Below are 26,827 nucleotides of genomic sequence, written 5' to 3' on the forward strand. Positions count from 1 at the left end.
TTTCCTATTTTTTTTAATGTTTAAAGCGTTACAAAAAAACTCAAACCTTTATTTGTACGGTCAACATTGCCCTCTGCTGTAATGCGGAACAGCTACTTTAACTGCCGAAAAATCATAATCCGAAGGCTGCAGCCTCCGAAGGTCGCGTATGCAGGCTGCATACGTCATCAAACCTGGTTTATTTAAGTTAACTGAGCATTACATTTGCAAGTTCTAAGCATTTTACAACAATTACAACTAACTAAGAATGATAGTAAACTTTATGATTGTTAATATTTTGAAATAAGACAGTTTTGATGATGTATGCAGCCCACATATGTGACCTCCGGAGGCTGCAGCCTTCTGTCCCTTGTTGGCAAACGTCATTTACACTAGCTCCGCCCACCAAAGGCTGTTGGAGCGCTAAAGTTTATTACTAAAGTTAAAGCATTTTTGGGGTGGGGTTAGGGGGCGGTGTAAGGGAGAGTTTTTATTCTCTCAATAATGCAGCAATCATTTTATAATTTTAATAAATGTAATTATTTGCACTGTATGTAAATTATTGGATCATAAAAATACTGAGTTGAAAATTTAATTACTATTTACAATTATAGCAAATTTTATTATTTTATTTATTAAAGTATAATTAGAAAATATTTGTTTTTTACTTAGTGTAAATAGCATCTACCGGAATAAAAATCTGCCAAAAAATATAGAAAACATTTTGTCATACAACCAATCTGTACCAATCATTGTTATATGATAAATCAATTATACTTTAGTTTAAACATGTACACATTTTTGCTTATATACATAAAATTTTGTCAGCAATATTAGTAACTTAACAATGTATTCAAAATCTTTATTAATATTATTTTCATAATACATAATTATATGCTTTGATGTAAAATTCTATATATTCTTTTAATATGTATCTAGTTTATGTAAAAGCTGGAGGATTTTTGCGATGTGAATCTAGTCAGATTGTGTTGAGGGTTCTCTGAGAGACCGAGATAAAGTTAGTTTGACATTTAATGAAACATTTAATTAGTGAAAGATGCATGGAGATGTTATTATATGAACTAAAATAAAAGAAAGACATAACTTATCATAACTGTGTGCATTTTCTATGTATTTATTTAAACTTCTAAATCTGAATTTCAAACTCAGTCAAAACAACCTGCAATATTTCCCTCTAGGGGGCGTTGTACTGCACAACCCTGGAAGTCTTCTCGTGCTATTTCTGTGAATAATGTGAATAAATAGTTATGTAAATAGATTTATAAATGAACTTATTGACCCCACCATTTCTTTATATTTAGAAAATGTTGTGTTTGGTTTTACAAAGGTCCCCTCCAATAAGAGGAAAGAATATTTTAACTTTATTTTAATTTATTCAAAATGTTATATTTATATTCATAAATGCATATATCGTAAAGGTAAACCACCTAGCTAAATAATTGATTAAAAAAGTGAATGATTAATAAATAAAAGAAGCCATATAAATAAAAGAAGTATAAACTTTATTTTAATTTATGCAAAATGTTATATTTATATTTATAAATGCATATATTTTAGAGGTAAACCTTTGTTTATGGTTCTGGAATAAATAAATTAAAATAAATTAAAAAGTATATATAGACAATGTGTTTCTCAAGTAATAAGAAAGCAACTAAAACGTATGTAATATGTGAACCTTTTAATATATTTGTGTAATGTTTATGTATTGTATTCAATGTATTGTTGTGTTATTTTGACTATGCCTACCTTGGTCATCTGTAAATTCTGTAAATTAATTTAATAAAACACACATCTAAATGTTCTTCTGAACCAGTAACACGACACTCCCAGGGTTAACTGATGTGAGTTTATCAGAGAAAATCACGTGACTAATCCAGAAACCTGATGGGTGAGACATACTTTAGACAATGCATAAGTTTAGTTAAACTGAAAGTGTTTTGTGATCTTCCATGAAGGTTAAAAACACAACACATTAATACAGAGAGTAAACTGTAAGTATGATTTAATACTGGATTGTTTGTTTGTTGTTTTCGGGGGTTTTGTTTATGAACTGATGAACTGATTTAATGTTTAAGGGATTTGAGTGATGGAATACATTTCTCTGCATTGTTACATTTCTCTAAAATCTAAATAAATACATCTTGAGAGTCACTTCTACTTTGTCTCATCATCTTATGTTCTTCATATAAAAATCAATATGAGCTGATTTGGTATTTTAAAGGATACTAAAGTTTGTAAATATTACTCTTTACAGCAGATAAGAGTTTACTTTGTATATTTTGATGAATAATTCAAGTTGTTCCTCTTATTAAACACAGATTAATTATTTTTAAAATTAAGGTTTTCGTATATTGATTGTGGTGTTGTTTTTGTCCCTCAGTAGTCCAAGTAAATCATGTTACTAATCCAGAAAAACCTGTTTTTGATTGTGAGAGATTGTGATGGTGATATTTTGTTTTCACTTTAGTTGTAATGAAAGTAAAGGATGAGTGTTGATGAAGGTCAGGTGGATGGAGGTTCTTACTCCAACAATCAACAGATCAAGTAACACAAAATTATATAAAAACATCATGTGAATATCATTGTTGTGGCTAAATAAAATATTTCGAAATGATTTATTTTCTGAAAATCTAGTCCAGTAAATCATCAGACATCAGACCCAATGGAGCCCAGCTGTGTCTCCATGAAGAGTAAATGGTCTATGGATCATATAGTAGAGTTCAAGGATGATAACAGGTAAAGTCTTCTGTAATAAATCTTTCCGGACAGAAGCTTAGCTGATTAATGATCCCAATATTATGAATCATATCTGAATTTAATATTGTAGGCTTACATTTTCTTACATTTTTTGTTATTTTGCTAAGATTCATTGTAATGTATAATATTAGGAAATATTTGTCTGCCAAAATGTGACTCTGTAATTTAGTCTTACATCACCATTGTTCACCCACTCACCCTTCAAATTTCTGCTGTGCCCTTAGGAAACAAATTTAAATGTGTTCAGAAAAAAGTTCAGATTTTGTTTATTATTTCAGATAAATAAATATGCTAATACAGTAGTTAATAATCTCAGGCAAACCTTTTTAACAAAAAATAATATTAATTCTGTTCAGCTTTCTCCATGTTATCTCATTGTTACAGGAAGGTTCAAACCTCTGATCTCACAAAAAGCATCACTGATGTGTATACATGCAGATCCTTCATTCGAATGTGTGCCGTTATAAAGTTTCTGGAGTATAATAGTGTTGCTTTAATAAATGCTTTTAAACTGAGTCTGACCTTTCAGATCTAAAGATGACTATTTCAAGGTTTTTAGCTCATTTACTGTAGCAAGAAAAATGTAATTTCTCATGATATTGAAATTGTAATGTTTCTGTTTTTCAGAAGTCCAGTCGAGCATCAGACATCAGACCCAACGGAGCCCAGCTGTGTGTCTATGAAGAGTGACTGGTCTATGGATCATGTCCCAGAGTTCAAGAATACTCACAGGTAAAGTCTAAAATTGTGAAATAATTTTTCCTGACTATAAGATGATCAATGATCCCAACATTATAATGTAAATGATCATATCTGAATTGTGTATACATTTATTCATTAATTTTTTTTTATTTACTGACATCCATTGGAGCTGGGTATACATTTTCAGAAATAAAAATGTTCAGAGTATTTCACAGTTTTCAGCTCATATAGTGTAGCAAGAAAAATGTGAGTTCTCATAATATGGCAATTTTAATGTCTCTGTTCTTCAGAAGTCCAGTCGAACATCAGACATCAGACCCAACAGAGCCCAGTTTTGTGTCTATGAAGAGTGACTGGTCTATGGATCATGTCCCAGAGTTCAAGAATGCTCACAGGTAAAGTCTGAGATTGTGTAATAATTCTTCCTGGCTATACTGTAAGATGATCAATGATCCCAACATTATAATGTAAATGATCATCTGAATTTTTACTTATTACATTTTTTGTAGTTCGCTGACATCCATTTACTGTATTTAATATTAGGAAAATATTTTCCAAGTATTTTAGTTTTTAATGACCATATCTAACCCTTCAAATTCATCAAAATCATTTGGTGAAAATATGACTTTTTTGACTTTGATAAAAGACTTGTTCACTTTTATGTTTAAGTGCTATAATTGGGTCCCCAGTGCTTCTATCAGACTAAAAAACATGAAACAGAACAACACAGTAAATTAGTTTTGGTAAACCATTCTCTGCAAGCATGCAAGAAATTAGGTTGATCAGATTTAGCTGTTTTGTGAGGTAGGTAGCAAGTACAATAATACCGCCTCTTAATCTGCACTATTCAACCACGGCACTGCCATTTACTGCAAAATATAAATAAATAATCTATGGGGTATAATTTTGAGATAAAACTTTGCATTTGCACTCTGGGGACACCAAATAGTTATTTTACATCTTAAATTTTTTATAATACGGTTGCAGGCGTGGCGGGGGCTGTTAGGGGTTGCTGTGCTTTGGCGCCTCATTGGCTATAGAGAGGTTTTGCTGCATATACTGTATATACAGTATATGATTTATCATAATCATAATCTTGCTGCCCGTATAATCTGGCCTTGAAGCCCATGTCTCTTGAGGAACTTTCCATCTCACAGTTTTCTCTCAATAAAAAATTTAATAGCAAGTGAAAAGTGAATGTGATCTGTACTGTATTGTTTCTAGATTAAAACAATCAACTAGTGAACGAGTATTTGTGCCCTGTAGAAAAATGTATGCTTTAGTTTCTTTCTTTTACTACATTAGTAAGGTTTGAAAATGTCAAAAAAATTTACCACATGTGAAATTACTATACAAATCAATTAGCATACAAATCTTCTATCAAACTTCAGCATACAAAATGTTGTACTTATAAAATCTTTCAATACCAGAAAAATACCATGCAGATCATGAGCTTATCAATTCATATGTGGATTCATGATCATTTTCACATCTCTGTTTTTCAGAGGTCCAGTCCAGCATCATCCATCAGACTCTGTGTTCATGAAGAGAGATCAGCCTATAGATGAGTTTATAGATTTAAATGATGCTCACAGGTAAAGTTATGGTTTATGTTATAATTCTTGCTGAACAGAAATTAAGCTGATCTCATTACAAATAATGAGGTCTATAGAAAAACTGTATACTGTATTTGTGTGTATCAGTTGAGCTACAGAAAAGCTGATCTTTTATTAACAGTACTGGTTTTTTATAGATCTGTAAGCTAGATATACCGTGAAAACAGAGTAACCATCTTGGAATAGTTTTTTAGAAAATAAATAAATTATTGATCTTTATTTTTTACGAATATTTCTAGATCTAACCAAACAGAGGCTGTTTGTGAATACATAAAGACTCAGAAGCCAAATAAGGAGGAGATCTTCAAATTAAATCTGAGAGAGAAGTTTGAGTGTTTGTATGAGGTAACATCAAATAAGAGAAACCCAACACTTCTGAATGAGATCTACACAGAGCTCTACATTACAGAGAGTGAAAGTGGAGAGATCAGTAATGAACATGAGGTGAGACAGATTGAGAAAAAATCCAGAAGAACAACAACAGAGGAGACACCAATCAAATGTAATGACATCTTTAAACCTTTACCTGAACAACACAAACACATCAGAAGTGTGCTGACAAAGGGAATCGCTGGCATTGGAAAAACAGTCTCTGTACAGAAGTTCATTCTGGACTGGGCTGAAGAGAAAGAGAATCAGGACGTCCACCTCATATTTCCACTTCCTTTCAGAGAGATCAATTTGATGAAGGACAAAACACTCAGTCTTTTAGATCTTCTTCATCTTTTCTTCCCAGAGACAAAAGAAATGGAAATCTTCAGTGATGAATATAAAGTGTTGTTCATCTTTGATGGTTTGGATGAGTGTCGTCTGTCTCTGGATTTTCACAGCAGTGTGAGGTTGTGTGATGTAAATGAATCAACCTCAGTGGACGTGATGCTGACAAACCTCATCAAGGGGAATCTGTTTCCCTCTGCTCTCATCTGGATCACCTCCAGACCAGCAGCAGCTGATCTCATCCCCTCTGAGTGTGTTGATCGAGTCACAGAGGTACGAGGCTTCAGTGATCCACAGAAGGAGGAATACTTCAGGAAGAGAATCAGTGATGAGAGTCTGTCTGATCAAATCATCTCACACCTGAAGTCATCCAGGAGTCTCTACATCATGTGTCACATCCCAGTGTTCTGCTGGATTTCAGTCACTGTTCTAGAGAGAATATTGAGTGAAGCAGAGAGAAGAGAGATCCCCAAGACTCTCACACAAATGTACACACACTTCCTGATCATTCAGACAAACATCAAACATCAGAAGGACTATGAGAAGAAAGATGAAGACATGATCTTCAAACTTGGGAAACTGGCTTTTGAGCAGCTTGTGAAAGGCAATGTGATCTTCTATGATGAAGACCTGAGAGAGTGTGGCATTGATGTAGCAGAAGCATCAGTGTACTCAGGATTGTGTACTCAGATGTTCAGAAAGGAGTTTGGTTTCTATCACAGGAAAGTTTACAGCTTCGTTCATCTGAGCATTCAAGAATATCTAGCAGCTCTTTATGCTCACATCTCCTTTGTAAACAACAAAAATGTGTTTAATAAAATTAAAACAACTCATGGAGAGAAGATTGCAAAACCTGACCTGTATCACAGAGCTGTAGATAAGGTTTTAATACCTTATGTGTACCAGAGAGCTATACATGAGGCTTTACAGAGTACAAATGGACGTTTTGACCATTTTCTTCGTTTTCTTCTGGGTTTGTCAGTGGAGTCGAATCAGAATCTTATACGAGGTCTGATGACAAAGACAGATCACAGCTCTCATAGAAGTCAGAAAACAATCAAATACATCAAACAGAAGATCAGGGAGAATCCTTCACCAGAGAAATCCATCAATCTGTTTCATTGTTTGTATGAACTGGGTGATCATTCACTAGTGGAGGAAATCCAACATTATCTGAAATCTGGAACATTAAATGGAGTCAAACTTTCTTCATCTCAGTGGTCAGCTATAGTTTTTGTGTTATTAACATCAGATCTGGATGAGTTTAATCTGAATAAATTTGTTAAAGAAAACAAAGCTGAACCACTTAAAGTTCTTAAGAAGTTGTCTCCTGTGATTTGTGAATCCAGATCAGTTCAGTAAGTGTGAACAGTCATTTTACTCTTAAAACATTATTAATGAAGAAAAACCTCACAAATCTTCAGTACTGCAGATGTCATACAGAGTTTAGTGTTCAGTGTGTTTGAAGAGAGCTTCATTTATTCACACACTAATGCTGCGTTCACACCAAATGCGAGGCCTTGCGTTTCTTGCTCTAGATTACTGGCAGGATTTAACTTCATGTCATGCAAATTTTTCGCTTAAGTTATATATTTTTAACTTGTGGAGATGGGTTTGCAATGCCTAATTCATGTCTATTCGCGTCTTTGCATTGACTTTGCATTACAGTTTTTTTCGATTGCTAAACGACAGTGGGCACAACTGGAGTCACATATGCAAAACTCTAACTACAGTCTGCACAGCAGCAGTTCATGTGGACCAAACTCTAGTTCGTTTTTCATTACTTGAACACAGTTTTCAAAACTTTACACACTTATCCCATGACTTTAACCACAACCTGCACAACACTGTGGATTTACAGCACTTTGTTCAAATGCTAACACACTGCTGTCAAAACTGTCAACCACACATTCAAAACAGAATTGATTTCAGCATTGTGCCTTTTTGAAACACTGCTGATTGCAATTTCATATATATATTTTATATATATAAAATATTACCTTTCATGTACTTTTAGTTTCTACCTTTATTTTCTCATTACTGTAATTCCGTAAATTACTGCGGACTACTGAAGCAAACTGCTAATTTTCATTTACCTTAAAGAATTATGATGTTCTGAAAAAAAAATTATAAATCATGTGATAAATCAATAAATAAATCATTATTTGAAGAAAACATTACTTTGTGTGACATCACTGAAATTGTTGAAACTGTAAAGATAAAAAGTTTGTATTTTGTGTATTGGTGTTTGCTGTTAGTGTTTTTCCTCTCAGTGTGTTGTGAGTGACAGTGTGTGTTATCTCAGTGAGGGTTATGTTTAGTGTTTGGCTGCAATGAGCTGTTTTGAGCCATGTGTTAAAAGTTGTGCTCATGTGACTTTTGGTAGTGCAGACTGTAGTTAGAGTTTTGCACATGTCGCTGCAGTTGTGCTCACTGTTGTTTAGCAATTGAAAAAAACTGTAATCTACTCATGCAAATCGTGGAATTCGTGTTTGGTGTGTACGCCCCCATAAGAATTCTTCAAGCATTGAAACAACGACACTAGATGAAAAATATCATGTTGACATGTTGAAATGTGACCATTTTCTTGTCCCATGTGACATTTTTCTTTCTCTACAGGTTGAGTTCTTGTAATATCACAGCTGAAGGTTGTGCTATTTTGGCTTCAGCTCTGAGATCAAACCCTTCACGCCTGAGAGAACTGAATCTGACTGGGATTATTCTTGGAGATTCAGGAGTGAAAAATAATGTTGGAGATTCAGGAGTGAAACTGATCTCTGCTGTACTGGAGAATCCTGACTGTAAACTGGAGAAACTAAAGTAAGATCATTTTTACTTTGAAGAATAGGTTGGTTCTACTATAAAGACCCCGTTCATGGTTCATTGACCCATTCTAGCTTTAACAGTCATGTCGACACGGTCAAGAGTTCTATAAGGAAAATTTAAACCTGCTCTTCAAAGCTCTTTCTCCCTCTTTAAAGAAGTAAACTATGAACCGTGTAGTCAACCAATTTTAAAAGAGCAATCAGCATGTGTAGGCTGTGCAAACTTTAGCAGTGTTTCTATTTCTTACAAGAGGTCATTTCACTATTATTATGTCAAAATATGTGCCACGTTCACAAAATACTCGCAATACACTAAATGAACATAAAACTCTGATTAGAAATGAGATTAAGCGAGTATCTGGCAAACGCGTGTGTCACTTTTTATCCCTTTGAAGCATTCACATGACGCGCCAAACACATTTTTGAAATGACAAACCACACACATGATGGGCTAAATACATGTGTGAAGAGCTTTGCATTGTGCGTCCTCGAAAAAGAAGTCACCGGCCGCCACTGGTCACCAATAATACATATATATGTAGTTTGGTATCTGCTTTGCAGAATTGGGCAGTGAAAAATATTTATGTGTTGCTTAGGCATGTGTTTTTTAATAATGTTTAATTCACTTTAAATTTAACATTAGTGTTTGATGCAATTATTGGTAGGCTAACTTGCTAAAGAGTAAACTGTGTTAATCTGTTCTCCACAGGATGATTTGTTGTAAGATCACAGATAAAGGTTGTGTTGCTCTGACTTCAGCTCTGAGATCAAATCCATCACACCTGAGAGAACTGAATCTGTCTGAAAATAAACTTGGAGATTCAGGAATGAAGCTGATCTCTGATGTACTGAAAAATCCTGACTGTAAACTACAGAAACTGGAGTGAGATCATCTCTCTGATAGTCACACATGAGCAGTTGTAAAGATTCTGTTAATGATTAAACTGAAAATGAGATAAAAATTAGCTGTACTGTTGTAAAAAATTAACTAACTGTTACCAACAGCTTTCACATAAAATGATTGAAATGCGCTAGTAAGGAAATTTTGGATGTTACAAGTGAAATCATTGAAGTGTGTTGTGAGTAAAGTGTGTGCCATTGTTCTCTACAGGTTTTGGAGTTGTAATATCACAGCTGAAGGTTGTGTTGCTCTGACTTCAGATCTGACATCAAACCCATCACACCTGAGAGAACTGAATCTGTCTGATAATAAAATTGGAGATTTAGGAGTGGAGGAGATCTCTGATGTACTGAAAAATCCTGATTGTAAACTGGAGATACTTAAGTAAGATCATCTCTCTGATAGTCACACATGGGGCCCTATCTTGCACCCAGCGCAATTGACTTTGTCAGTGACGCATGTATCATTCGTATTTTGCACCGGCACACAGCGGGTTTTTTCCCTCCACAGACGCACGTCGGCAAACTAGGGAATGAACTTGCGCTCCCTGGGCGGTTCAGCGCAAAAAAAGAGGCGTGTTCTGGCGCAAACCATCCCTGATGCTATTTTGCAGTTTCAAAAAACAATTGCGCCACTGACCAGAAAAAAAAGTTTAAAGTCAGTGGCGCGTTGCGCGTTGTTTATTATGCTATTTTAAGGGCGCATGCTTGACCATAATGTATAGCGTGCACAACGCGCATACACTTTGCATCTAATCTACACAGATGCAACAGTTATTTTTGAAAATCATAAATTGTTACACTAAAAAATATTAATACACGAGATAAGGGGAATCATAGTGGTGAGCATTGTGGTGATAGTTTTTATTTATTGTGTGGCTGCGTTAAAAAATTCTCATGCAAATAACGATTAAAATATTTTCATAAGTTTGTTGTGTGGCTGTATTACGTTTATTTTATGTCAATAATAATTAGAATGTTTTCATAAGAAACCTTAATGTATATGAACTTGATTTGTAAGAGTACTTTGGGGTTGGACCTTGGTTGCGTTTCTTGGGTCCGATTTCAAAGCCCCCAAACCCTTTCAGCGGTGAAGGTGGACGCAGCGATGTCCTCTGTGCTGGCGTCTGTGTAGAGGCAGATCCACCTCCCGTTACACGGCGTGCCCGATTTATGCTGGCAAGCTTGGGATTCCCCGTCTCCTGACATCATTGTAGCGCTTGGCGCAACGATGCTGCCAGCTGATGAGACTGTGGCTATTTCCTCTCACGCCTGTTTAACCAACGCTGATTTGGGCAGGTTTCTCCTATCCCCATACAAAACAACTTTTCTGTCTTTGACTGCTCTTACAAGAACCTGGGTCTCCTTGGCTGTAAACCGCTCCTGGCGTGCGCCTGGTAAATCCGTCATAATAAAAGCAACCTGCCACTGAACTTGCGCCCTTGCGTTTAAAGGGAATGTTGGATAGCGTTCTGATTGGTTTATTTGACGTTACGCCCAAACCACACCTATGAATAATGAACCTATTTCAGACCAACCCCTTATTAATTTGCGCCCGGCTCAAGAGTTATTTCTCACGCCGGGAAAATAGCAACAGCGCCCAAGACCCACCCACAAAGTCACTTGCGCATTGCGCATCGCACTTGCGTTTCAGATCGTTAAAATAGGGCCCATGATGTGATTTTCAACAAGACAGTTTATAATAAGACTAAATGAGTGTTTGAATCATAATTTCAATATTTTAATGATTTAATCTCTGCACTGATTTTAATTTATTTTTACTTTTCATCACATGTTGTCCATAACCGGCTCAGGATCAACTTATCTGCTTTGATAATTCACATCATTCTTATGATACTTGCACACTAAAGTCTGTAATTGTTGTATGCTTTTTTCTATATTCGTCATTCTACAAATTCATCATGTATAGAAACTTGCACACTGAGTCCAATTTGAGGACAGTACTTTACTTTATAAAAAATTTCACTCAGTTGGCAAATATCTTCAGAACACAAAGTCAAAGCTTTATGAAACCTTTAAACATACCACAGACATGAGGACATTGAGTGGACACACATCGTATTGAAGAGTGTTATTGTTATTTACAGGTTGTGTGGTTGCAATATCAGAAATGAAGGTTGTGATGCTCTGATCTCAGCTCTATCAAACCCTGACACACACCTGACACATCTGTATCTGTCTCGAAATAAATTCGGAGATTCAAGAATGAAGCTGATCTCTGATCTGAAGGATGATCCACTTTATAATCTGAAGACAATACAGTGAGTAATAGTCAAATAATTACCCTTTACATGCCATACATCAAGTTAGATCAAGTTAATTTGTGTGAAGTTTGAAGAACATTAACTGATAAGCTTTCCCTACTGTAAATAAAACTGCAAAAGCTGGTGAGCTGGTTTTAGTGGTCTATCAGCCTGGTTTCATCTGGTATAGCAAGCTGGTCTTGTTGTGTTTTGGTTACTTTTTAAGCTGGTCCCACCAGCTTTGCCAGTCTGGGAGACCAGCCAAAACCAGCTAAAGCTACCTGAAACCAGCTAAAGCAAGCTTTAAGATGTTTTTCAGTAGGGTCTGTAGATTTCTTTATGTTAAACTGTATTTCATTTTGTTCATATAAACTATTTCTTTGTGCTTAATGTTGTTCTGATATTAATCTTATGAACAGATTTGAGAACAGTTTGTGTGTTTTAACAGCTTTTAGACATCAGTCTGTCTGATCTTCTGCTAATGGAGAAAATGAGGAACAGAGACGTCAGTCAGCATAATGGGCAGAAACGTCAAGATACTCTAATCATTCAATGTGACTTTGCATTATTTCTGATGTTCTTATTGTGATCAAATATTCCAACTGTAATAACAGTAAAAGTTTTTTAATATTTTAATGTACCTGTTTTCCAAACTATATGTTAATGAGGGAACTGTAGGGAGTTTGTGAGATGTAAGTACCAACTAACATCTGTATAATAATTTACAAGAGCATGTGTAATATATTTATGTGTTCAATGTTATATATTTGTAAGACATAAGACATAATATTAATATATGTTAAGCTATTCATGTTAAAAGTTTTTTCACCCTCAACAGAAGAAAATAAATGGACCATGAGTCATGACCAAGACAATTTATGTAAAAATATTATTTTAGTTTTGAGTGATTTGTTTTCTATTGTCAATTATAAACAGTTACTTCAAAAGAAAACTTTTAAGCAAAGTTTGTTTCATTTGAAATGTAACATTAATGATTTTCAATGGTCAGAGATGTCAACTATAATAAGCAGTGGTGGGATGGCTGCAATTCACTGAGGGGACTCCAGATGGGGACATTTTAAACATGAAAGCTCAAACATGAAAAGTGAAAGTACGCTTGGTTGCAGACAACTCGAATTTCGGTTGATCGATTTGCCCAGATGTCAGATATCCAACTTGTTTGCCATTACAGACGTTAACTTCCGTGTTTTAGGTGGGTTGGCAATATCCGCATGAAGTGCAGACACAGCATAAACGCGCCATCCGCTATTTTTAACAGCCGGGCTATTTGCAAAGTTTTGCAGTTTTTTTTTTAGTCAAATATTTAATAGAAACGTGTATGCTGTTTTTTCGTGGATGTTATTGATGTATAAGTTGGAGGATGGTGAGAATGTGAGTCCAGTCAGATTGTGATGACTTTGAAAGTTCAGGTGAGACGAGATGATTTTCTCTTCCTCATTCATGGTTTGGTTTCTTTAAAGATTGAATTAATTATTTAATTACTTTAAAAAAAACGTTGTTTCTTGTTTTTGCTGTCTGTGATTCTTCAAAACTTCATTTGTGTTATTATGTTATGGCGTTATCATCTCCCTGCTGAAAAACAGCATGCATCGTTTGCATGCTGGTTTAGTTCTGGTCTATGCTGTTGCTCACCAGCAAACCAGCACCAAAACACAACACATGCTTGTCTTGCTGGTATGCTGTTTTTTGAGAATGTGTTTTAACAGTAAGTGGCATGGCATCTTACGCACAGAAGCCAGGGGCACTTGCCACTACGTTTAGTGGCACTTCCGGTTTGGCTCGTCGAGTGGCACTTCCGGTGTCCAGTTGCTCATGCCACTGTGTTTCAGTTCTTTTATTTAACCAGGCTAAAACTCATTGAGATTAAAATCTCTTTTACAAGAGTTACCTGGCCAAGAAAGGCAGCAACAAATAGTAAAAGTATACAATATACAACAAAACATAAAAACACACTCATAAATCACAATAACAATTTAACAAAGGATAAAACATGTAATTTGTTTAAAGTAGCTTAAGCTCATTTAGTGGCGGTAACGTGGTAAGCTTTAAGGTATCCTGTAGATAATTCCAAGAGCAGAGGTGTATAATACTTAAGTATTTTAGTGACATTTTCCAAGCATCTGTGCTTTATCAGAGTGTTTGTCTTGGGAAAAAAATAACTTTTCTTTCCTAAAAAATGTTCACTACATTCTAAAGCATAGAATTATACTGTGTATTCATTATATATTGCATATTAAAATGTATTTAATGCCTAATTACATAAAAATTGTAATATACTTTCTTGAGTAAAAGTATGAATTTTTTTTGATGTTTAACGTACTTAAATATTAAATATAAACCAAAAACTTAAAATTATGAAATGTAGTGGAGTAAAAATTATGATAATATGTTTTGGAATGTATGTTTTCCAAAGAAAAACACTACTAAAATATGAATAATTGAAAATTTACTTTTATGTAGAAAGTAAAAATACTTAAGTACTATACAACTCTGGAGGCGGCATTATATGTAATAACAGATGCGAGAATAACTTGCGCATGCTGCTGCTATATGTTAATTTAATTGTAACACAAATTATTTTTTGTGTCCTTTTCGACTGTGTGGTGTTTCAGGCAACTGAATGCGTGAAATGAATCGAGAGCTATCTTGACGCTCGTTCATAAGGGATTGATCACAATATTTAAATATTTAAAATGGAAATGCATAAGTAAGGAAAAATAATCCTTAAAGAGTAACTAAACCCTAAACCAACTTTTATAGTTAATGATCTGTAAGAATGGGGCTTTATTAGTGCTGTTCATTGATTTTAGTAAGTTTTTTGACATTTGGATATAAAGTGTTTCAATACTACAATATACGGTGTAAAAACGTCTGGGTGCTGCCCTCTTCAGGTTGAACAGTGGCTATAGCAGTTGAATTTTTCTATTGGATGTTGGGTCCAAAAAATACCTTGTGACGTAAGCCAGTTCAAGCTCACCACACCCTTGTTACGATCTCACCACACACTTGGTACGAGCTTAGTTCGTCCCCTCTATCTCCGTTTGGATCTGCCCACTTTTCTTGCATTTTACAAATATTGCCAGTGTGTGGAGTCAGGCTCTGACCAGGGATTTAGGCTGGGTCCGAAAACCGCATACTGTATAGTAGGTACTGAATAAGATGAAGTACCTACTTGCCGTTAAAACAGTAGGTACTGTATAGTATGAATCCTGGTAGTATGAATGAGATTCGGACGTACTAAATTCGCCATGTTGCTGCTACATCACGTGACATACGTCGTCATCACGTCATGTCATTTCAGCGCGAAAACAGCCGCATGCCTCTTCTTCTTCATTGGATAACTCCTCTCCCGGGGCATCATGGGATAGTAAAGTGTCCATTGTATGCACACTGCAAAATCTAACCGGAAGTAGTAGGTCATCCGCTTTTCTCATACTGTTTTTCGAATACTATGTATTCGGACATATTACTCGCCTCGCTTACTGCTTTTCGCGTACTATATAGTATGAAGTGGGCGGTTTCGGACGCAGCATTAGTTACTCTTTACATGAAAGACGAGATTGAAGTAAAAAAACTAACGCCTTCTTAAAACATATTGTAGCCAACATTTAGATCGATTGAAATGCATAAAATAAAGGAAATTTATCTTTTGTAAACTGGATTTTCTATCGGAGCTCGTCAATACACAAAAAACAAGAAAGAAACATATTTACAGAAAAATATATAAAAACATACAGACTCAATAAGTACAAGAAAACTGCACAAACATCAGTAACAACCTTCATAAATTGCATGGTCGAGGGAGTGAACTTGTGTGTGTGTGTGTGTTTTAGCAGGCATTTGCCATTGAGAACGACGATGTGGCTAACCGCTATGCTAGTTAGTTTGCAGCGTGGTTTCTCCTGCAAAGCCAGTGACCAGCTACCATACTTTTCAAAAGTTAAAAGAAATTTTTAACTGCTTAATTTTACAACTCTACATGACCTTACTAAGTAATGGTGTTTTGTCAAACTAAAAGTGTTTTGCCAAACTAACCAAGACCGGGCATTACCGACCCGGCTTTTCCCAAGATAAGGCCGACCTCCTGCTAGCTTCTAGCAATTAGCATGCTGTCCACAAGCAGTATGCTTCCCCCGCCGGGCCTGCATTTCTGTAATTTGCGAAAATAATGCTTTCAAAAATGTTTTATAACGGAAATATGTTAGCGTTGTCCAGGGCAAAACGAGTGTATTGTTGAGAATAGTACATCATGTGTCATTATTGCTTGATACTTTTTGCTTGATTTGTCTGTTGGCAATACATAAACCGTTAATAATAATATAAAATATATAAAAATAATACAGTCTGTACTGCTCGCGATACCATTGCGCATGCGCACATGACGTTATCAGTGGGGCGTGGCCAAAGGAGCAGCAGCTCATAAATATGTAATGAATCTTTTCCTACAAGCTATTTCGAGCAAACAAGTTTTGAAACATGTTTTATGGAACTCATACACCTATTTAACTTGTGGAAAAGCAGTCATAAGATGGGCACTTTAAGCTTCAAAAATGATCTTCAGAAACCTATGGGTGACGTCACGGACACTACGTCTATCTTTTTTTACAGTCTATGATTGACACTGGTTACATAAAAAACATGCCACTCACAGACTACATTTTCACAATTACTACATTTAGAAAAATTATATAAAAAATATACAGTATATACTATATTATATACTCAGACAAATGCTGTGCTTTATTAATAAATATATCAAATAAAAAGATATAAACTATTATGCCTTCCCTTTTTACATATTTACATTTTTAAAGGGGAAATTTAATCAATAGAATCATTAATCTTTATTGAAAGTGGGTCATATTTGTAGTCGAAATGTAACATAAATTTAGAATTTTGTGCTTATTTTACCGAGAAAAGACAGAACGTGACTTTAGGGCACATTTGTATGGAAAACTACAACTCCCACAATGCACAGCTCTGCAAGCCACTTCCATTAATCAGAACACCGCTCAGATATGCTATTGTGTACATAAATGCCACGTTAGGATAACAATGAAAATAGAAACACTCACTTTATAGTCAGACGTCCGTTTTTCCCTGCAGGCTTTGGCTGTCGCTTCCAGTTTAGGATTCTAAAATATATATCAAGGACGCCGCTGTCCATTTACGGTACGAAGCTTGGGTAGGAGCAAGCTTCATTCAGTTTCTGATTTATTTTTGAGAGTGCTTGGCCAAACATTTATATTCCCAAAGAAGAAAATGCCGCATCCTGAGAACACAAGCGCGTCCACTGCACAATACTCCACAGATGCGCTGGCTCAGCGCTTGTGCTCGTAAGCCGAAACACATCTGTGAAATAAACACACGCAAAGTACCTCTTCTTGCCCGGGACCATTGAGACGTCCATATCCTGATCTGATGCAAAAAGCACACAGTGAGAGTACAGCCACTACTAGTCCGTCCAAGCTCGAGCCAGTCCGGGCTTCTCTATGGAGCAGAGGCCGAGGGTTGCGGCGTCTTCCGCGGACTCCTCTACGCAGCCAAAGCCCAGGCTCTGGCCTCCTCATCGGGCTTCTGTTCCTCCATCTGCCTCAGTTCTTTGCTGTATTGTGGCTTATAAATGTGCCATGAACAGCGGATTAGAGCATCATGCTTGTGAAATCACCCTCTTCCATATCATATCGATTACCTTCCGCTATTATTGTAACATGAAGTCTGGCTCGCTCCACAACATCTGTTAGCTTAGCTTAGCATAAAGATGGTGGCTGATAGGGGTGGGCAATAGACGGTTTCATCTGATGCACGTGATACACGTCTGGATCCGAACCTTACTTCCGGTTTCGTTTTGACTAGTTGCTAAACTGATCTCTTGAACAAATGCCTCGTCGAAAATAACACATGTTTTGGTTTCCTAGGTAATCTATGTGTTGTTTTTTTGCTTGTTATATAAATAAACTACGTTTAAAGTACTTTGTTGTTATGTATTATTAGCGGAGTTTACCGGAAGTTACGTGCGGACCGCGACAGCCGCTTGTTTATGTTATTATTGCTGAAACCGTCTATACAGCCTCAAAATTATATCATGATATTTTAAGAATTTTTGTAGTAATGATATTTATGACTATATAAAAAATTATGGTAAAAGAAGGGAAATTTACAATTAGCTGTCATTGATGACAGACTACCTAATTCAAAGTGTAAATCCGTTGTCATAAGGTGGCAGAAGCAGCATTAAAGTGCAAAAGTAAACAAAGTACGAACTAGAGATGAAATAGTATGAAAATTTTACGCTATTATGCTCGATTAGCATAGCATTATAAATACAGTATTGTTATAAAATACCTGACATAGCTTAAAGAACACAGATAAACAATATATCATCTAAATCTTGTTTATTGTCTCCATGCTTTAAAACATCACAACATCTTCATTTGCCTGTTATGGAATAAAACTGCAAACTCCACGTGACACTACATCTTCTTTATTAAGTTGTCATAATGAGACTGTCTATCAGGAGCGCCCTCAAGCTTCACATATGAATAAAACAGATAAACAGAGTGTGAATGGCTGAAGCCATTGCCGTGGATGGAATAAATAAGTATTAAATATATGACCCATCCCTGCAGAAATTTAAAGTAAATGTTTTAAATGGAATAAATATTTCTCCAAATATGCACACTTTGAATAAAAAAGCCCCATAATGAACATTAAGTTGTTGAGTGCTTTCATGACAACCATGCAGGATGATTTTTCTCAATGACAGCGACTGAGGGTCATACTTAAAAATTAAATACAAATTCATAACTCCTGACAAAAATGAAGACATTACTGTAACTATAGGATTTTCTGAATAAAATAAAGGTCAAAAACTGAATCTTAAGTCTTAACGCTTTTTAATGCCATATAGTTTTTTTTACGTAAGTACATTTAAACTAAGAGTAACTTGGAATTAATGTAAATAAAGAACTCTTTAGGATGCCAGTGTCCTTGTGCGGGTAAACAGGATTGGGTGCTTGTAAATCTGTGCCATTAAATGTGATGTGGTCAAAAATTTGGGTGCACCTAACTTTTGTTCTGGTGCACCTAAGAAAATAAGTTAGGCCAGTAGGGCTGTTCCGAATACCATTTTTTGAGCTTCGAAGCTCTAGTAGAAATCAAATCGAATATTCGAAGCTTCGGAAGGAGGGGCTAAACATATTTTTCTCTTTAATAAAGGCAGGAATCTCTGTGTGTGTGTGTATGCGTGTGTGTCTGGCTGTCTACAGTTTTATTATGTGGCGGATGTGTTGCTGCGGACCCAAGGGAGTGTAGTGCCTTTTTTTCATGCAATATGGACATGTGACACGTTTAGAATTAATAAACTTTAAAAATACTACAGAACAGCGCAAGCCGGAAGCGGCGTGCCTGTCACGCGTCCTGCGAGAACAGCATTAGTGAAACAAAACACAAGAGCATTACTTTTAATAAGGTAGCCTAACATTTTTCTAACAAATAAACATTCCTGTATCAGAAATTAACAGCACAGTAATCACTGACAACGTAAAGGGTAGGCTATTTAAATAAAGCGACGAAAATAAATGAACGAAGTTCAACAAACTGTAATAAAACGGTAGCATACTTTCAAAATCAAGTTTATTTATAACACTTACACCATCCAATATGTTTTTTCATCAGAAGAACAATAAAGAAGATATTTTGCAGAAACCCCAGTGCTCCGTCATGCAAGTCAACCGATCTGCACACTTTAAGAGCTAAAGCATATATATCTAATACAACAGTAATCCCCCATAACTCCGTGTGACATATTGACGTCTTGTGAAGCAAATCAATCAGTTTTTGCAAGAAACTGAACGTTATTTACAACACTATTAGCGTGAATGCCAAAGCAGGAAACGTGCTTTACATTCGAGGCGATCTCTTCTACTGGTGGCGTTTGGTGGCTATTGGCTATGGATGTTGGTCTCTCTGCGCCACCTATTGAGCGGGAGCGTGAAGCGCACTTCCTGCTTGGCAAAAGCTCTGCATTAACGCTGTAAAATATTTATATATATATATTGGAATCTCAAAACTGAAAATCAAATGTCAACCCACGGAACGAATATTCGAATATTCTGGTCCAGCCCTATAGGCCAGGGGTGGGGAACTCTGGTCCTGGAGGGCCACTGTCCTGCAGAGTTTAGTTCTAACTCTAAGTAAACACTCCTGAAAAATCAAATTAAAGTCTTCAGGATTACTTGGAAATGAAATTCAGGTGTGTTTGATTAGGGTTGGAACTCCCGCCAGGACCCAGGGTTCCCCACTCCTGAGTTAGGCGCACCAGTGCAACTAGTGAAAAAAGTTAGTCTCGAGCCCTGAACTGTGTGACCACTTAAATAAGATTGCTTCAAGATACCTTTGAATATGAGTAACATTGTGTAATTGAGTTGATGCTTTTGTTTCTTCAACACTCAGGATTTATTTATTAATATTTACTTTGATTTTGTGTTTGAATGTTATTTTTTATTCAGTGTCAGTTGTGGAGATCAGGTTGATCAGATTTACCTCTGCAGCTGCATCATGGACCAAACATCAAAAGATGGGGATTTTTCTCCCGGATGCAGGTACTTTATGTAAAAACTATGGATGTAATGGTATTATACATTCTGTGGTATTGCGATATCAAATTTTCCCGGTACCACCGTGGTCACATAATTCGATAAAACGTTAGATCTTCCGGGCAACACATGTAGTTTTTTTCCGGCCAAGTGGACCGTGTGGAGGGACGCGGGAACTACAATTCCCATAATCCCATGCATGATGGACATACAAAAAACGAGTGTGAGTAAATCCGTGAATGGGGAGAGCGTGTATGCCGTTTCTCAATTGGAAAGCTGCGGCCTCCTTAGGTCGCATGCAGGCTGCATCTTTCATTACACGCCTGGTGTATATAATTTAACTGAGTATTACATTTGCAATTCATAAGCGTGTTACAACAATATACAGTTAAATAAGAATAATAGTCAACTTGAAAAATTTTAATATTCTGAAATAAGACGGTCTTCATAACGTATGCAGCAAACAAATGCGACCTATAGAGGCTGGAGACTTCCGATTGGGAAACGCACCCATGTATTGAGTGAGCTGACCTCAGCTCTAGGTCCAGCTACAATAAGTAAGCTGCTATTTTCATTTTTGAAACTTTATTTATTTATTTTATTACATGGTCTAATTATTTTTGTCCTCTGTAAAAAAATTTATACAACACAACACTTTGTACCTTGTAATGTTCGGTCTTGTTTAATAATCACTTATGGCAGTTTTTTCCAAGTCTTCATTAGTTTTTTCCTTCCTGTAAATGTTCCAATAATTACCGTACCGTGGACCTCATACCGAAATACTACCGTACCGTGGGTTTTTAAATACGGTTACATCCCCAGTAAAAAGAAATAACAATTTTTTTAGACCCTTCCATTGTCTTTGTATTATAATTAGAATTTAAATACTTAAAGTTGCAATGAAATTGAAATGAAAAATTTTAATTTGTTTTGGTATAAATGTGGTATTTTTTTAACAAATGACTTGTCTGTGTGCTTCATTATTTAAAAGGGTCCCTGGAAACGATTGCATCAATTAGCAAATAGGAACAAATAGAACAGTCAGTTCTCAATGGACGAATTCAAGTCCAGCCCTTCCCTTTTATTTTATATTAAATGCTGTTTCACTTGAATATACACTCACCTAAAGAATTATTAGGAACACCTGTATAATTTATCATTAATGCAATTATCTAATCCACCAATCACATGACTGTTGCTTTGCTTCAATGCATTTAGGGGTGTGGTCCTGGTCAAGACAATCTCCTGAACTCCAAACTGATTGTCAGAATGGGAAAGGTGATTTAAGCAATTTTAAACGTGGCAGGGTTGTTGGTGCCAGACGGGCCAGTCTGAGTATTTCACGATCTGCAAAGTTACTGGGTTTACATAGAATTGTGTGAAAAGGGAAAAATGGGCGACTGATTCAAGCTGATAGAAGAGCAACTTTTACTGAAATAACCACTCTTTACAACCGAGGTATGCAGCAAAGCATTTGTGAAGCCACAACACGCACAACCTTGAGGCGGATGGGCTACAACAGCAGAAGACCCCACCGGGTTCCACTCATCTCCACTACAAATAGGAAAAAGAGGCTACAATTTGCACGAGCTCACAAAAATTGGACAGTTGAAGACTGGAAAAATGTTGCCTGGTCTGATGAGTCTCAATTTCTGGTGAGATATTCAGATGGTAGAGTCAGAATTTGGCATAAACAGAATGAGAACATGGATCCATCATGCCTTGTAACCACTGTGCAGGCTGGTGGTGGTGGTGTAATGGTGTGGGGGATGTTTTCTTGGCACACTTTAGGCCCCTTAGTGCCAATTGTGCCTCGTTTAAATGCCACGGCCTACCTGAGCATTGTTTCTGATGTCCATCCCTTTATATCCACCATGTACCTATCCTCTGCTGGCTACTTCCAGCAGGATAATGCACCATGTCACAAAGCTCGAATCATTTCAAAGTGGTTTCTTGAACATGACAATAAGTCACTGTACTAAAATGGCCCCCACAGTTACCAGATCTTAACCCCCAATAAAGCATCTTTGGGATGTGGTGGAACGAGAGCTTCGTGCCCTGGATGTGCATCCCACAAATCTCCATCAACTACAAGATGCTATCCTATCAATATGGGCCAACATTTCTAAAGAATGCTTTCAGCACCTTGTTGAATCAATGCCACATAGAATTAAGGCAGTTCTGAAGGTGAAAGGGGGTCAAAAACAGTATTAGTATGGTGTTCCTAATAATCCTTTAGGTGAGTGTAGGTCATCACAGGGAAAATAAGACAATCGCTTTTTCTGTTTAATGGCGACTTTAATAAAAGTCTTTTTAACATGGTTTGGATAAAACAAAAATGTATGGTTCACATTATAAAAAGTTAATACTATAAATTAAAGATTAAATCAGATCTCTGTCTTATATTAAATTCACCAGAAGAGATCAGATTCAGAGATCAGCTGTGTGTCTAAAGTAATCAGTCTATAAATCCACCATTCAAGTTTAAGAGTGAAGATACTGCTGGGTATATACCATAGACTGCAAAAAAGATTGACGTAGTATCCATGACATCACCCATAGGTTTCTGAAGATCATTTTTGAAGCCAATAGTAGGCGTATGCCTGGCTAGCTCGACTCTAGTAACAGCAGTGGCTGTTTATCCATCACTCAATTGGCCACGCCCTTAATTATGCAGAACTTTAAATCTAAATATAATTTAAACGGATGAGTTACAAAAAAAAATTCACCTCACATTTGTCATGAAGGGCAAAATTTGTTATACAGACAAAAAAAAATTTGTACCAGGCTGTAAACATATTTTTTTCTGCTCTAAAGATGGGTATTTTAACATGAGGGTCCATGGGGATTGACTCCCTTTTGGGGCCAGCCTGTAGCGGCCAGTCAATGAATTGCAGTTTAAGTCACTTCCATAGTGGCTTTATCAGAGAGATCGTAAGGTTGCCCCTTAGTAGATACAAATAATCGAAGAAAAGTGTGTGTTCACACCAGAAGCGGATGAAGCGGAAAAATTGTGCTGTTCAAGCGTAGTTGGCCGCTTGAACATTTTGAGTTAACTTTTTCATTCACGCGTATCATGTCGCAGGATGTCTGATCACGTCTTTGCATTGAGTTAACATGTAAATCACTCACGTTTACCATTTTTTCCGCGTTTTCATGTGAACACACCATAAGACTTACTTGGTTTAAGTCACTTTGTATAAAAGCATCCGTCAAATGCATAAATGTAAAAATCCATAAAACATGATTTCATTTAACATTTTTATATTATGGTGTATTTTGTACAAGAGATTTATTCTTAGGTGTTTTTAACACAACACAGAGAGACACATCTGTAATATTTTATCATTTTACCCTTGGACACGTTAAACAATTCAATGTACACTTTTTGTATGGGCATAATGAAAAGAGTAAATAAATATTATTTGTTAACTGTATTAATTAACAGGATTAACTGTAATGTGTTGTGTGTTATAGTTCAGTTCATCAGAAGAGATCAGATACAGATTCCGGCTGTGTGTCTATGAAGAGTGACAGGTTTATGGATCAACCATTAAAGTTTAGGAGCGGAGATACTACTGCTAGGTATGTAAGGTGGCTTCGATTGCCAGGGAACATAATGTTGCTTTATATAAAAGCATCTGTCAAATGCTTAAATGTAAAAAGTCTATAAAACATGATTTCATTTAACATTTTTATATTATATTTGGTAGAAGATTATATTTGGCATATTATGTATTTAGTAGAAGAGCTTTATTTTTAGGTATTTTTAACACAGTGTTTGGTCACACACAGAGACATTGTCAGGAATGATCTCTCTTTACTTCTGGTCATGTGGTAACTAACAATTAACAAACTACAAAAGAATGCGGATAAAACTGAAACTAGGCAAGGCAAAAATTAATGACGAACTCGCATGGAACAGGTGAAACTAAATATTCAAACGAATGAGTAGAAAATCAGGATCAGGTGAGGAGGGCGGGTGAATGAGATGAGACGAGGGAGGGGAGTAGCGCCAAAGTGACAGACGCGTCCGACTCATGACCCCACTGGATGACCTCAGTGAAGTGCAGCAGGAACCCATAGCTGACCCCCCGGGCATCCCCTCGGGACCTCCATCCCCCGCCCAGCCTCCCTCACTCGCTGCTCGATCCCAGAGCGGAAGGCTCCCACCACCCGCCCGTCCGGGAGGATGGTTTCAATCCTCTCAGCACTAGGGTCACCGAACAAGCAAGAGAGGGCGTCAGGCTTGGTATTCTTAGAGCCTGGCCGGTACGAGAGGATGAAGTTAAATCGGTCGAAGAAGAGTGCCCAGAGAGCCTGCCTTGATGTTAACCTCCTGGCTGAACAAACATATCCCAAATTTTTGTGGTCCGTCCAGGAAGGGCTCGAGGTCCCCTCCAACCAGTGAAGCCACTCACCCAAGGCCAGTCTGACCGCCAGCAACTCCCGTTTACCAATGCCGTAGGTACGTTCTGTTGGGCTTAAGTGACCGCTGTGACAAAACGGTGCCTACCCCGACATCCGAAACATCCACCTTCACTATAAACTGGGATGCCGGGTCTGGATTAGAAAGAACAGGAGCAGAGATAAACCGGGACTTAAACTTAGCATGGCTCAGGAGGCCTTTAATATTCCAACGGAAACATTCTTTATTGGATGTGACAGCACTAAGAGGTTTGTCAATCTGACTGAAGTTTCTGATGAATCGGCTGTAAAAATTGATGAAGCCCAGAAACCGCGGTAACTTCTTACTAGAGTTTGAGACTGGCCACTTGGCGCCACTTTAATCATGGCGGGATCAAGACAAATCTCCCCGGCGGCAATAACAAAGCCCAGAAACGAAACCGACTTCTTATGGAACTCACACTTTTCCACCTTAACAAATAACTTATTCTCTAAGAGCCGCTGTAAGACCCTGCGAACGTGCTGAGAGTGCACCTACATAGAGGGAGAAAAAATGAGAATGTCATTGAGGTACACAAAGACAAACTTATTTATCATGTCTCTCAGCACGTCATTGACCAGAGACTAATGGCAAAATCAGTGACAGAAGAGTTCCCCTTAACGAAACGAACCAGACATGCGGCAGCCGCATCCCCCTGAACAGACCGATCGAACAGTTTTAACATCTCCGCTCTAAAATCCTTGAATTTCTGACAGCACGAAGCTCGGGCATCCCAAACCGCCGTTCCCCATTCTCGCGCTCTGCCAGTCAGCAAGGTGATGATGAATGCAATTCTGGTCTCCTCAGTAGCATACCTGGGCGCCTGAAGAGCGAAATTAAGGGAGCATTGAGAGAGAAAAGATAAGCAGGAGTTGGGGTCGCCATCAAAGATGGCGGTGGTGGCATGGGGTTCAAGTTCCAATAAGCGACGTAGATCACTGTTAACCTCTTGACGCATCTGTTCCATCTGGATGTTGAGCTCCGTGAGTCGGGAGGCGAGATGTTCACCTCACGGGAGGTGGAAGAGAGTTGTGAATCATGCTGCCCAATCCACGCTCCCTGCTGTGCGATGGCATCTGCTGGATTCATGTATGGTGAGTTTGTCTGTCAGGAATGAATAGTCTGAGACAGGAATCCAGTTGCAAATGGTAGTTTATATTAATAAATAAAACCACAAGATGATGCCTGGGAGAGAGAGATAACCTCAGGACAATGCCAGGGTGAGAGTCGATCACAGGACGATACCAGGGAGAGGGAAGACCACAGGACGATGCCAGGGAGATCAGTAGAAAAGCAGCAATGAAGGGTGCTGATCTGAAGGCCATTGAGCTTTGTTGAATTGCGGCAGCGAAATACAAATCAGAAGGAAAAAAGTTCTTGTGGCAGAGAGGAAGAGCCTGGCAAAGAACAGGAGCAGCAGAGAACAAGGTAAACTAACAAATAAAAAACTACAAAATATTGCGGATAAAACTGAAATTGAAACTAGGACTGAAACTAGATAAGACAAGATAAACTAGGCAAGGCAAAAATTTATGACAAACTCGCACGGGACAGAAAATCAGAAAAGAGAAAGAGGTCATGACACAAATATGTAATATTTAATTTTTACATATTTTTCGACACATTAACAGTTCAACATACACTTTTTCTTTGAACATGAAGAAAATATAACTGCTTTTATATGATAAATGAATATTTTTTGTTGAAATTCACAGGATTAACTGTAATGTGTTGTGTGCTATAGTTCAGTTCATAAGAAGATATCAGATCCAGAGCCCAGCTGTGTGTCCATGAGGAGTGACCAGTCAGTGGATCCACCAAAGTTTCAACATTGTGAAAACAGGCCTGCATGCAGGTACAAATTATCTATTCAACATACGACTCCACTATAGTATGCGGATCTGGTTGACATTTATTCACATATATTGTATTTATCTCTTTATATAAATACTGGGGTTTTCCTACATTTTTAACTTTTTTC

At 37.0% G+C, this 26,827-nt stretch overlaps 2 protein-coding genes across 6 annotated transcripts in view; both read left to right on the top strand.

Annotated features, from left to right (window-relative positions):
• The first annotated feature begins 1,658 nt into the window (after window positions 1-1,658).
• LOC135771800 (protein NLRC3-like) lies at window positions 1,659-12,647 on the top strand. Its single transcript, XM_065282159.1, has 12 exons — window positions 1,659-1,991; window positions 2,468-2,544; window positions 2,635-2,736; window positions 3,385-3,489; window positions 3,750-3,854; window positions 4,965-5,054; window positions 5,315-7,150; window positions 8,412-8,612; window positions 9,327-9,500; window positions 9,729-9,902; window positions 11,626-11,799; window positions 12,230-12,647. Exons 2-12 carry the CDS (start codon window positions 2,486-2,488, stop codon window positions 12,234-12,236), a joined length of 3,027 nt encoding a protein of 1,008 aa, XP_065138231.1. The 5' UTR covers window positions 1,659-1,991; window positions 2,468-2,485; the 3' UTR covers window positions 12,237-12,647.
• Window positions 12,648-12,892: 245 nt separating this feature from the next.
• The window catches only part of LOC135771793 (NACHT, LRR and PYD domains-containing protein 1 homolog), a 42,497-nt gene continuing 28,562 nt past the window's right edge, over window positions 12,893-26,827 (top strand). For 2 of the 5 annotated variants that reach the window (XM_065282148.2, XM_065282151.2), the window contains exons 1-4: window positions 12,893-13,211; window positions 20,313-20,405; window positions 23,877-23,993; window positions 26,591-26,701. In XM_065282148.2, coding sequence (XP_065138220.1) covers window positions 20,362-20,405; window positions 23,877-23,993; window positions 26,591-26,701 — 272 coding nt within the window. In that variant the 5' untranslated portion in view covers window positions 12,893-13,211; window positions 20,313-20,361. Of the gene's footprint in view, window positions 13,212-20,312; window positions 20,406-23,876; window positions 23,994-24,090; window positions 26,275-26,590; window positions 26,702-26,827 lie in introns of those variants that run through there. The other 3 variants (XM_065282150.2, XM_065282152.2, XM_065282153.2) reach the window with 2 other exon arrangements.

The sequence above is a fragment of the Paramisgurnus dabryanus genome, chromosome 8 (genome assembly GCF_030506205.2).
Source record: "Paramisgurnus dabryanus chromosome 8, PD_genome_1.1, whole genome shotgun sequence".
Lineage (NCBI taxonomy): Eukaryota > Metazoa > Chordata > Actinopteri > Cypriniformes > Cobitidae > Paramisgurnus > Paramisgurnus dabryanus.

What these genes read in the sequence shown, in the direction of transcription:
- LOC135771800 (XM_065282159.1), top strand. Translation starts at nt 2,486, where the DNA reads ATGAGTGTTGATGAAGGTCAGGTGGATGGAGGTTCTTACTCCAACAAT. An exon ending in GAGTTCAAGAATACTCACAG is followed by an intron (nt 3,490 to 3,749) that starts GTAAAGTCTAAA and finishes TCTGTTCTTCAG; the next exon opens with AAGTCCAGTCGAACATCAGA. An exon ending in TGTAAACTGGAGAAACTAAA is followed by an intron (nt 8,613 to 9,326) that starts GTAAGATCATTT and finishes TGTTCTCCACAG; the next exon opens with GATGATTTGTTGTAAGATCA.